The sequence below is a fragment of the Erpetoichthys calabaricus genome, chromosome 3, assembly GCF_900747795.2.
Source record: "Erpetoichthys calabaricus chromosome 3, fErpCal1.3, whole genome shotgun sequence".
Taxonomy (NCBI): Eukaryota; Metazoa; Chordata; class Cladistia; order Polypteriformes; family Polypteridae; genus Erpetoichthys; species Erpetoichthys calabaricus.
This window is the reverse complement of record NC_041396.2, coordinates 103421364-103435328: the sequence shown is the minus strand read 5'-3', so window position 1 is coordinate 103435328 and position 13965 is coordinate 103421364. Positions and strand designations below refer to the sequence as shown.

The 13965-nt window shown below is 35.5% G+C and overlaps 1 protein-coding gene across 1 annotated transcript in view; it reads right to left on the bottom strand.

Annotated features, from left to right (window-relative positions):
- Positions 1-5712: 5712 nt before the first annotated feature.
- The window catches only part of pld5 (phospholipase D family, member 5), a 184669-nt gene continuing 176416 nt past the window's right edge, over positions 5713-13965 (bottom strand). Inside the window, exons 10-11 of the mRNA XM_051924697.1 lie at positions 10027-10117; positions 5713-6677 (exon numbers count right to left, since the gene is read on the bottom strand). Coding sequence (XP_051780657.1) covers positions 6418-6677; positions 10027-10117 — 351 coding nt within the window. The 3' untranslated portion in view covers positions 5713-6417. The remainder of the gene's footprint in view (positions 6678-10026; positions 10118-13965) is intronic.

Below are 13965 nucleotides of genomic sequence, written 5' to 3'. Positions count from 1 at the left end.
ACGCCCTTGACCCTCTGCAGTTTGCATATCAGGAGAAGGTGGGAGCGGAAGATGCCATCATCTATATGCTACACCGATCCCTCTCTCACTTGGACAGAGGCAGTGGTGCTGTAAGAATTATGTTTCTAGACTTCTCTAGCGCCTTCAACACAATCCAACCTCTGCTCCTTAGGACAAGCTGACAGAGATGGGATTAGATTCATACCTAGTGGCATGGATCGTTGACTATCTTAAAGACAGACCTCAGTATGTGCGTCTTGGGAACTGCACGTCTGACATTGTGGTCATCAACACAGGAGCGCCACAAGGGACTGTACTTTCTCCGGTCCTGTTCAGCCTATATACATCGGACTTCCAATACAACTCGGAGTCCTGCCATGTGCAAAAGTTCGCTGATGACACTGCTATCGTGGGCTGTATCAGGAATGGGCTGGAGGAGGAGTATAGGGACCTAATCAATGACTTTGTTAAATGGTCCGACTCAAACCACCTACACCTGAACACCAGCAAAACCAAGGAGCTGGTGGTGGATTTTAGGAGGCCCAGACCCCTCATAGACCCAGTGATCATCAAAGGTGACTGTGTGCAGATGGTGCAGACCTATAAATATCTGGGAGTGCAGCTGGATGATAAATTAGACTGGACTGCCAATACTGATGCGCTGTGCAAGAAAGGACAAAGCCGGTTATACTTCCTTAGAAGGCTGGCTTCCTTCAACATCTGCAATAAGATGCTGCAGATGTTCTATCAAACAGTTGTGGCGAGCGCCCTCTTCTACGCAGTGGTGTGCTGGGGAGGCAGCATTAAGAGGAAAGACGCCTCACGCCTGGACAAACTGGTGAGGAAGGCAGGCTCTATTGTTGGCATGGAGCTGGACAGTTTAACATCTGTGGCAGAGCGAAGGGCGCTCAGCAGGCTCCTATCAATTATGGAGAATCCACTGCATCCATTAAATAATGTCATCTCCAGACAGAAGAGCAGCTTCAGCGACAGACTGCTGTCACTGTCCTGCTCCACAGACAGATTGAGGAGATCGTTCCTCCCCCAAACTATGCGACTCTTTAATTCCACCAGGGGGGGTAAACGTTAATATTTAACATTATACATAGTTATTGTCTGTTTTTTTTCACTGCATTATTATCATTCTTTAATTTAATATTATTTATTGTATCAGTATGCTGCTGCTGAAGAATGTGAATTTCCCATTGGGATTAATAAAGTATCTATCTATCTATCTATCTATCTATCTATCTATCTATCTATCTATCTATCTATCTATCTATCTATCTATCTATCTAACAGACAGACAGTCCTTCCAATTTTATATATACTGTACTGTATAGATATTCTTATTAGCACTGTGTGAGTGTTATGTCTGTAATTGGTTAAAGATTTTTTGGGTTTACTGCCCCTCTTTATTCATACTATATTCATTTGTTGATAGTGTGCTGATGATCCCTTCTGTGGAAGTGTGATTAATTAAAATCTGAATGAGCCTAAGCTGTTTTAATTTGGGGTGTTCATAAGAAATGTGATGATTTACTTCATGAGGTAGAAATTCATACGAAACAATAGCTGCATCAGATATTTGCAATATCAAAATGTGTGCTTCACATTAAAAGTTTAAAGTCTAAATATTCTCGATTGTAATAGAAATTTGGCATTTTTCACCCTCTGATAGAGTTTTATAGAAGGTTAGATGCCTAGTAAAAGAAAAATCATATAAACAATCACTGACCTTGACATAGTCTAAAATGATGCCCCTTAAGCTTATGTTTGAAATATGTCATTTTTAACCTTTACCAGACCCGGAACCACTGGTAAAAAATCAAGTATCAAAAATATTATACTTGTGACCAGCAACCTCAAAATAACATAAAACACTCCACATGTCTGCATTACTGATTCACATTTTTAACTTTGATTTCTCACATCCAATTACAGGGTGAATCCCCGGGGTAAATTAATGTAGCAACTTCAAGTCCTTCTGATAAATTTTGTTGACAACACCTACTGGTTTACTCTTTATCATAAAGGTGTACTTTCCTGCTCAAAATATGGTCTATAAATGGCCTAAAAATAAGGGTTTGGAGATACAAAATAGGGAGAAACACCAAAAAGCTTGATATCTTGCATAATTAGACATCAAGGCGCATTGGACAGTATGTCATATGTGGGGGTATTCTTGTACTGGTGAGTCAGGAGGAGAAAAACTGAAGTGATTTCAACGTAATTCTAATGAACATAAATTAAAATTGAAACGTATCCTCTGGCCTGATTTATAAGGTGATTCAAAAATGTATTTTTGATACTAAATGTACCATGAACCAAATTGTAGGTATACTCTTTTTTTTATTTCCCTGTAGATTTTGGTGTGTTGTAACTGCCAAGTCAGTCATCGACAGTGATGTGCTACAAAGGACTTACAATGAATACAACAACAGGACTGACGTGTGCCACAAGACATTAGAGGTACTTACTGAGCATTTGTACGACTGAAGATAAACAGAGTTTCCTTACACACAGACTATAAGATAACATGACACTTAGTTACTAAGAAATACACTTTTTAAAGTCAATTCTTTTTGGATTATCCTGTACTTTATATGCAGACACCAAAGTGAATGCTGCATTTGGTTGTGTAAAGTAGACACAAGACACAATTAAAGAAAATGTCAGTTTAGAAATACAAGCTAAACCATAAACATACCAATGACAAAATGAACCAGAGAAAATAGTTTCAGTAGTCATATGACATTTCAAAATGACAAATTAATTCATAAAAACAGCAAGATAAGATAATATGAGCTCTGGAGTGCTCTCTTCTGAAAGATGATGTAAACAAAAAGGCATAACTACTATGATGTTAGCAGAGCTTCCTAGAACAAAACTACTGCCTTTTTGTTGAAAAGCTGCAAAAAATGAGAGTAGGAACAGAAAACAATGAAGAAAAGAATCAATAAGTGATTATCAAAAGCCAACTTGATGAAACCAAAAGTACCATTCAGTCCAACATTGTGCAGAAGAATGTAGTTTACATACTTAGGTTGAAATCTTTATACCTCACGCCACTTAATACAGTGATCCTCTCTTCCAGATCCTAGTCTGCTACCAGCCTCTTTAGCCAGTGTTTCCATGTTACATGCACCAATTTCTCTTTTTGTGATTTTTGGCAACAATTTATAGTGAGTTTCTTGCTACAGATTAGTTCCACTGTAACTACTCAGTTACTATTTACATAAGGAGTGCATTGTCATTTTTACAATGATGAGTCTTTATTTGCTAAAATGCCAACTTTTTTGCCATATGACAGCTGTAGTTGTTGAGCAAAGTATGCATTCGATCATCCATTCACTCACTCATTAATATAAGAGCAATTTAAAGTCAATAATTAGCCTTTCTTTTGGAATTTATTAGGAAATGCTCCCTGTTTTTGCATGGGTATTCCTCCAAAGTACTCTGTATTTGCAAACTCCACATAGGTACACCATGAAAAGCATTCAAATAAAAGAATCTGAAGCATAATAGACTGTAAAAATAACATTTTAGGAACTGAGTGTCACATATTCATTTAATGAAATATTCCATCCAAAAATATTTTTATGTTACTTACCCCATGTAGTTTGCATCTGAGCGTATTCCACTTTTCAGAAATGACATATTTAACAAATTTAGTAAAAGCGCATACTGTATGTTTGGGACATTTTGAGGATAAAGATAGATGACTTTATATGTGGGTTACGTTACAAAAGTAATGGACATACTGATGTTGTTTGTTTGTTCTCCAACCTTGGTCAGGATAGACTTAGATTGTATCAAACTTTTTTAGCTCTGTTCTGCATGAAATTAATTAATAAATAGAACCTAGTGGTAACAGCAATTAAAAAAAAATTGGGTGAGGTATTCCTTTAACTGTGGTGATTCCTTTTTTCTTGTAATTTAGCAATTTAATATTGAGAAATGTTACTTTGAATAATGGTGTTGGTCTTTTTGGCTTTGTGTATTGCATGTAACTGAATGATTTATGTACAGTAACCTCAAAGGCATTCTTAGCAAACTGTTGCAGTTTTATTGGTTTCTGCAACCAAAAACAATTAAGAAAGCAATTGTCTTTTTACATCTTAATATTGAAATGACTGCCAGGAAGAATATCTTCTCAGAACGGTTCTAGGCAAAAGAAAAAGATTTCCCAAATTAGGCAAAATATCACCTGAGTTTGCATACAAAGATATGTAATGCTATGTTCAAAATTTTGGAAGCTGTATGACTGAGATGTTTGAATGTTTTTTTTTTTTTAAATCTCTCAATACTGCAGGATTTGTCCTTTGCAGTCTGATTTTTTTTATGCTGCATGTCGCATTAAAACATTCTGCACATGTTTATCGATTTTTGCCAGGGTGGTTAAGAGTTGCAAATGCTATAGAAGTTAAAGAGGAGGAAGAAATACAAAAACAAAGGGCTCAGAGCTTTGCATTGCATAGCCACTAGAAATAAGCAAAAAATAACATAATAGGACAGGGTGTTTGGGCTCAGTAAAGTTAAACATGTTACTTTATAAAAAATGTACTAGGAAATGTGCAAATTTATTTTTATACCACTTTAAGAATTTTTTTCTTTTCTGGCACACACATTAACTTATGACAACAATGCAGCTGCTATTCATTGTTGTGTTCCTTGATTAAGTGCCAAGGTGGCTACAAAACTTTTTCACTCTAAAATCGGTTTGCAGCAAATGTAGTGTCTTTTTTAGATATTTAAAGGATCTGGAAGAATACACATGGGATATGTCTTTGTTAATTTTGGCCCCAAGTGGCAGACTTATTTATTTTTTTGTAATTATTGGTAAAAGTGAAAAGGTTAGGCTTATTTTTTAATTAAGGTTACAACCATGTTGCCACAGATTTCAGACGTCACAGCACATGTACTGTATATATGATTTGTATTGTAGCTCTCCAATGTGTACCATAGTTTGCCCTATTTTACATAATTTTATTTTATGTTTTTGGCATGAATACAGTTTATATTGCTTAATATATTAAAACATTCTCAAACTTGCTTAATCCAAATCAGGGTCTGTTGGGGAGATGGGGCCTGGAACCAATCCTAGCATCCATTGATGCAAGGTTGAGCCGAACAGAGTTAAAAATCCATTGCAGGGCTCAATAATGCAAAAACAAGAAGGGGCCAATTTTGTATCTCCAATTAAACTTCCATTAAAAAGGGAAATGTGCAAATTCCACACAGGTAGTGACAATACAGAGAACTCAAACTGAAGACCGAGAGGCAGCAGCAGTAACCACTGTGCTGTCCATCACAGCTACTGTGCACTTAACTTTATGAAATGCATATAAGATTTGAGCATTGGTATCAGTTGAATTAAGTTTGAACATGATCTGTTTAACCTGGAAAGTGTAAAGCTTTTTGAATTTTACAAATTTGCTGTCACATAAATATAAAAAACATATTCATAATGTGAGTATTTCAGAAACTTGCCTATGGCTAACGGAGGAACTTGCATGGCATGAAAATATAATGAAGTACTGCATATAATAAGAGCAGAATGTTGATTTAAATCAGAATTTATCCACACTATTTTGAATTACTGTTATTCTATTTAGATCAATCCAGTTTCAATTCAAAGTAAGCATGTTTTAAATTAACATGATTGTTGTTGTTACAAATTTTCACCCAGCTACAGTATCTGACTTTTTTAGTTTCAAAATGAGCTTGACATTTCCTTTAACTGCCCTGTCCATTTATGTTGATTGTATATTACATTTAAAATATTTATGCTTATGACTTAAAGGCAGATATTTTGATTTTCGGAGGGGAAATAAAAATGATATTAAGAGAGAAACAGACAGCAATAATAAATCCTTTGTTCAAGTCCTCATATTTTAAAAATGGTTTGGAGTGTTTCCAGCATTACTTAAGGGACTTGTCATATGGTGTTAAAATTGAAATATAAATGCAACTTAATGGATACATGAAGTCCACAATTCTAATTTCTGTGGGCCTACAAAGAAAATTCTGGGTTTTGATTTAGCAATCTTAAGCATAAATAACTGTAATTTAAGGAAAAGAAAGTTGAATATGCCTTCATTACTGCCTTTTTTTCTGCAGGGTGTGTAACAGACCCAATCAACCATCTAAAATAACAGAGAATTGGAGTGATGTAATATTTTATGTGTGCATGTAGATAGTATCTTTAAATTTCATAACAAAATATTAAAATTGTTTAAAATGCAAAATTTATGGAAATTTACATCCTCACTGAGGGGAAAAAAGACAACATTTTGAAAGTATATTGAAAAACATTTCTGCCTTCTTTGTATCTCCTAGTAAGTAAATCCATAGTGATAAAATCCAGCCATTGTTTGGACTAACCTGAGATACAACTTCCAGTCTGTAGTAAGTTTAAAAAATGTCCTTCCCTTCCATGCTTTCAGGTGAGATTTTAAATGATGCTGGTTTACTTAGTTTTTGCTTAATGCACTCTGGAATCTTATTTGCTTGTAAACTTTTGGCATGACGAGAGTACCAGTCCCACTCAAAAATAGCCTTCATTTGCTCGATCACTGTGGAATTAGTTTTATCTGGTTTTGCACCCTTTTGGATGATGGTTAAGCCAGCACCTGCATTGTAGGTGAAGTCATTTCCAACCCAGTCAAAGTTTCCTGTAAGGCAACATACACACATTTTAATGAATATAATTAAAAGACCAGTTGTATTTGTGATACAGACCTTGCACATTATCTCTTACGTCATCTGTTATTGATCCATGTACATATGGTGATATTTCCTCCCTGTCAAAAATGTTAGTGTGTTGAACAAAACTGAAAGTGGGGTGTGAATGCTTTAATAACCAAAGTTAAGCAGACAGTCTTTGAAAGTTTGAATTTAGTTTAGTTTTGTTAATTAACTAAAATACAGTAGAATGTGTGAATTTATAACATTCCTGTTATGTTAAAGCCGTCTGCATAAAATGAAAGACCTATATATCAAAAGAAAACAAACATAAGGGTTCCCTTGTTCATTAGGTGTACTTACTGCTATTCTAACTTACCAAGTGTTTTACTTAAGGGTTTTAGGATTATCATATTTAAGCTTTACATAATTTTGTTTCAAGTGTTAAAGCCATTTATTTCTCTGCATTTCTAAACCTCATGTTCTTATAAGGTTACATAGAGAATTCATTAATTTCTGCATTTTGTTTTCAAACTAAAGACTCATTGGCGGATGGAAACTAGCTTCGGAAGCACATTCTTTTGGTTCCTATGTTTTGTTTCTGGCTTAAGATCTTTTACCTGATTAAGACCCCAGTTTCCTCTTTTGCTCTTTGTTTTCACTTGGCTTAGTGTTTTGTATTGCTGAACAAATCTGTTTGACAATGTGTTTAGAATATTCCTTTTTTAAAATTTTCACCACTTCCTAGTAAATGTCAACCAGAACAGCATAACTGCTCCTCAGTTATACAACAGTGAATATGTATGAATGTCCCTTTTAAAGTGCTGGCATTTTTTAGGGTTTGTTGCTTAATTTAGCTGATTCTGATGGGCAATATCTCCCTTTGATAAGTGGGTTGATGTATGGGTGAATTTCAAAACCAAAAAAAATGTTTTCATCCAAATTCATTGCAATTTGGATACATTATCTCATATACAGTGCATCTGGAAAGTATTCACAGTGCATCACTTTTTCCACATTTTGTTATTTTACAGCCTTATTCCAAAATGGATTAAATTCATTTTTTTCCTCAGAATTATACACACAACACCCCATAATGACAACATGAAAAAAGTTTACTTGAGATTTTTGTAAATTTATTAAAAATAAAAAAATTGAGAAAGCACATGTACATAAGTATTCACAGCCTTTGCCATGAAGCTCAAAATTGAGCTCAGGTGCATCCTGTTTCCCCTGATCATCCTTGAGATGTTTCTGCAGCTTAATTTGAGTCCACCTGTGGTAAATTCAGTTAACTGGACATGATTTGGAAAGGCACACACCTGTCTATATAAGGTCCCACAGTTGACAGTTCATGTCAGAGCACAAACCAATCATGAAGTCAAAGGAATTGCCTGTAGACCTCCCAAGACAGGATTGTCTCGAGGCACAAATCTGGGGAAGGTTACAGAAAAATTTCTGCTGCTTTGAAGGTCCCAATGAGCACAGTGGCCTCCATCATCCGTAAGTGGAAGAAGTTCGAAACCACCAGGACTCTTCCTAGAGCTGGCCGGCCATCTAAACTGAGCGATCGGGGGAGAAGGGCCTTAGTCAGGGAGGTGACCAAGAACCCGATGGTCACTCTGTCAGAGCTCCAGAGGTCCTCTGTGGAGAGAGGAGAACCTTCCAGAAGGACAACCATCTCTGCAGCAATCCACCAATCAGGCCTGTATGGTAGAGTGGCCAGACGGAAGGCACATGGTAGCCCGCCTGGAGTTTGCCAAAAGGCACCTGAAGGACTCTCAGACCATGAGAAAGAAAATTCTCTGGTCTGATGAGACAAAGATTGAACTCTTTGGCGTGAATGCCAGGCGTCAAGTTTCGAGGAAACCTGGCACCATCCCTACAGTGAAGCATGGTGGTGGCAGCATCATGCTGTGGGGATGTTTTTCAGCGGCAGGAACTAGGAGACTAGTCGGGATAAAGGGAAAGATGACTGCAGCAATGTACAGAGACATCCTGGATGAAAACCTGCTCCAGAGCGCTCTTGAACTCAGACTGGGGCGACAGTTCATCTTTCGGAAGGACAACGACCCTAAACACACAGCCAAGGTATCAAAGGAGTGGCTTCAGGACAACTCTGTGAATGTCCTTGAGTGGCCCAGCAAGAGCCCAGACTTGAATCCGATTGAACATCTCTGGAGAGATCTTAAAATGGCTATGCACCGACGCTTCCCATCCAACCTAATGGAGCTTGAGAGGTGCTGCAAAGAGGAATGGGCAAAACTGGCCAAGGATAGGTGTGCCAAGCTTGTGGCATCATATTCAACAAGACTTGAGGTTGTAATTGCTGCCAAAGGTGCATCGACAAAGTATTGAGCAAAGGCTGTGAATACTTATGTACATGTGATTTCTCAGTTTTTTTATTTTTAATAAATTTGCAAAAACCTCAAGTAAACTTTTTTCACGTTGTCATTATGGGGGTGTTGTGTGCAGAATTCTGAGGAAAAAAATGAATTTAATCCATTTTGGAATAAGGCTGTAACATAACAAAAGGTGGAAAAAGTGATGCGCTGTGAATACTTTCCAGATGCACTGTATAAACATCTACGTGTGGAATTGTGTGTGTTTCTGTCCTGCCCGGAAGTGAGAGGTTGAGTCGGGGTAAGGGCTGCACCTCTGAGGATGCACAAGAGAGAGGCCAGCACGTCAGCAAAACGAGACCTCCAAAGAAAGTGTCACTCGCTTAGCTGCTAATACAGAAGCGAGGCAAGCACATTGGCAAAACTAAACATCTAAAGGTAGACAGTCGCTTAGCCACTAATGCACAAGTGATGTGAGCACGTTGGCAAAACGAAACCTCCTAGGAGAGAGAGATGCCCAGAGTAGTTCCTTTCAATTACCTGACATCTCTACATTTCAATTTTTTATATGATGATTTTAATAGTTTATAGGACCCAATGCTTTTTACAGCACGGGCTTACACAGCTAGTATATAATAAATGTATAAATATGCCCACACATTATATAAAGGAAATTTACGGGAGCTGAGCAACTTGACTTTCAGTTTTTATGTATAACATAATTATGAAATACAGAGTTTTTTTTTTGGTATTAAAAAATTAATAATGTAATGTAATAATAATGTTAAAATAATAATGTTAATAATGTAAATAAGGATTGTATTGTATTTTTCTAAAGTTTAAATCTCAAAGAAAATATTCTGTACAGAAAATATCAGTTTATTCAACAAAACCTTTTAAAGCTTTTTTTTTTATACAATTTAACATTTTCACTTTTTCCCTTCAAATTGGTTTGGTAAAACATGCAGTGTAAAAGCAAATAACGCTGAATACTTACCAATGTAAACAGCTCTGTCCGTCACAACGAATTTGTTCCTATTGACTGTCTGAAATGTATTGTTGTATTGATCTTTTGGGGTGAAGAATTTCTATAAACAAAAACAGGTAAGTGCTTTGTCATATTTAAAGATAGAAAAGCACTAAAACACAAATACAACTCTAAAAACTCTAAAACACTAAACTTAAATACAAGTAGAACTATACAGACAAATCTACTTTAGAAGTTTCCTGAAAGGACACTACTCAGGTAAAAGTAAAATGTGTAAGCTATTGTGTTGAGATTTAATGTAACTCAATACAGTAAGTAAAAACATATTTTTAGAAAGGTTTGTTAATTTATTAAAAATCAAAAACTGAAATCTCTTACTTATATAAGTATTCAGACCCTTAATTCATTACTTTGGCAGAAATTACAACTTTGAATCTTCTTGGGTAAGTCTCTACAAGCTTTGCATACCTGGAATTGGAGTAGTGTGTCTGTAAAATGTCATCTGTGGAAAGACCTATGAGGTTTAAGTCTGGGCTTTAGCAAGGCCATTTAAAGACCATCAGACTTGTTCTTAAGCTACTTCAGTGTTGCCTTGGCTGTAAGGTTCAGGTCGCTGTCATGCTGAAAAGTGAACTGTGTAAATTCGAAGCAGGTTTTCTTCAAGGACCTCACTGTAGTTGGCTGCATCTATCTTTCCCTCAATTCTGACCAGACTTTATGTCTCTGCCACTAAGAAAGACCCCACACAGCATGATGTTGCTACCAGCATGGTTCACGTTAGGTATGGCATTAGTGAGATGATGAGAAGTGACTGATCAAGTCCATGGAGTTTAACCCAAAAAGTTAAATTTTTGTTAGACTAGACAATCTTCTTCATCACACTCTGAGACCTATAAACTGTCATGCCTTTTACTCAAGAGTAGCTCAAGTACTCAAGACTATCTTATGTGTCCAGTTGCTGGAATGCTGCTGAGATGGTCCTTCCAACAGGTTCTCAAATCTCAGCAGAGGGACTTCTGAAGCTCACAGAGTGACTTTTGGGTTCTTGGTCCTTAAGACCATTTTTTTACTCAATTACTCAGTTTGGCAGAACAGCCAACTCCGGGAAGATACCTAGTGGTGCAAAACTTCTTCCATTTCAATTGAGGCCATTGTGTTCCTGGGAACATGGAGAATTTTCAAAATAGTTTTTATATTTTCACTAAACTTGCAAACCTTTCTCAAAACATGTTTTCACTTTGTCATTATGGATAATTCAGTACAGATTGATGAATTAAATTCAAAGACATAAGGTGTGCAGAAATTTAAGGGGTCTGAATACTTTCTGATTCCACTGTATGTGTGTGTGTATATATATACACATACAGTATATATATATATATATATATATACAATAATACATTTTACTGTATATATATACAGTATATAGCACCATATATAAAATGCACACAGTATATATGCACACATAGAAAAAGAAACTGTGTACTGTAGTTTATATGGCAGTTAAAATTTTTAATTTTCTCTACATTTTATGAAATATACAAAATGTTTAAAATCTAAACAAAACACACAGCAGCCTTAGTGATTTCAATGTGAAATTACTGTACATTTCTAGCAAAAATGGGCCCACCGTCAAATGCATAGAGAACTGCCCCTGGAATGAGATTTAATGTTATGGATGCAGACCATAGAAGTACAAAATGATGATAAAAATTAATTCAGTAAGACTATGTTTTTTTACTTAGATTTTAAAAAATGCATATTTTTAAAAGGTTTTAATGTACTAAAACCAAGTGGATAACATTGCATACAAATATGGACTAATTAAATGCCAAATTCCAACCATAAAACAAATACAACAGAAGGATCCAGTGTAATAAATTTATTTGTTTCTGCTGGATTTTAACATATGAAAACATTTATTTTCAACCCAAAATCCAAATAAATGGTACGGTACCCATAGTGATTTGAAACTATAAGTGTTATTTCTAGAAAGCTGAGCCCTTCAACTGCTCATTCAAGTGTTCATTATCCTTCTTTCCGAAATGAGATTTAAATTTTTGAAAACAAGTCAACATTTTTATTACTAGACATGCTCTATACTAATTGCAATTTTAAATAATGTGCCTGCTGTATTAGATTGCTATTAAAAAGTTCTCAACCAGATTCAACTTGGCCTATAACAACAATAATGAATATCATTGAAGCAACATGTATATATTGAAATAGGAAAACAAGAAAAAAAAATATCATGATAACAAATGCATGGCAAGTATTTAAAATCATGTCTAGTATAGCAAAGAATTCCACCACTGGTCAAATCATATCAAAAGTGCTGTGCTTGGCCTTGCACTCTGATAACTGTTAGATGTGCTCTAACAAAAATGCAGCTGTTAGTTCATGCTTAAATCATCGGGGAAAATATTTATTAAAGCTTCTTTCATGCTAAATGTCTGAATCAGGTTGTCAGCCCTCTAATAATAAGTAATGATTTTTGTTACATAAACACTGCTCAGGCTCTAAAACATATGCAATCACCTTCCATTTCTTTACAACATAATAAAACATGTTATTTCTGCAAAAGCTGAAAGAAAAACAAAGTATTGATGGCAGTGAGCAGAAGTTGTTTTGCTCAACTAACTAGTTAAAATTAGATGAACATGGTCGTACTTCTGAGATTTTTTTTTGCCTTACTCATTGCACAGCTCTTGTACTACACATGGCTTGCAAAACTTTCACTGGCAGTTCCTGGCCTGATATCTAGCATTATAGTATTATGTCAAAGTGATGCATTAAACAGTTCAGAAAAAAAACATCACTTTCCACCAATTATTCTAATTACTGTTTTTCTCCACTTGACGTATCATGTTCACGTATCTCAGCATTCCTTTTCAGTCCTATAAACTATAGGTTGTGACTCCGATTGGGTAACTGATGTGCTTGTGATGAGGCGCCACATAATTGTGTGTGTAAAATCAGTGGTAAGTGATACAGCGCCCACTGTTTAGCATAGTATTTATTGCAGTAGTATGCAATCTAAGGCATGGCCTGAAAACAATACCTTTGATGCATCACATAGAGATTTGGTTTCTATGGTGCAAAAACAGAATTCCTTCTCACAACACTGTACCAGTACACTGGTAGTGTGAAGGACATGTTTGACTTTTGGAAGGGTGAGACAAGCTGTAGAAGAAGCCTTGGGCATTCATCATGAAGTCAGTTGGTAGTATTAAACATTTTAAACTGGACTTTTTACTATATTATTCATCAAGATTTTGTCTCATCACCCATATAATCTACAAATAATCCATACATTGTTTAGTAATTTAGCTACGCACCTGAGTTTTTTTTTATTCAGTTTGTTGGACTGTTAAATGAAAAATGTTAAATGAATTTGAGAGCTCATTTAGAAGAATGTATTAATAGTGGAGCTAATTTGAAAAATGTTTTATAAAAATCTCAACACACAATAAATAAACAGCATCAATTAATTACTGGATTTCTAATTAGTCTACTCCTTATACAGTGCCATGAGTCAAATAAGTAATTTAAGTGACCATTCACACTCTCCATCATATATTTGTTCAGCGTCTTTTATAAAGAATTTAATTCTCTCAGCTTACTAAATCTTAACCTAAGCATTCACCATGGCAGTGATGTAAACTGGGAATCTATTCACTGTGTTGAATAATTAAAGTTTTATCAACAATTTTACCTTAATCTTTTAGTAATATTCATGTGAGAAATAGCCTAGTTGTGTAAACAAATATTTGTTGTTATTTATTACATGGTCATTATTATTTGTCTATATAGTATACAGCAGGGAAAATAAGTATTGAATGCATCAACGTTTTTCAACAGTAAATATATTTCTAATGGGGCTATTGACATGAAATTTTCACCAGATGTCGGTAACAACCCAAGTAATCCACACATGAAATCAAAACA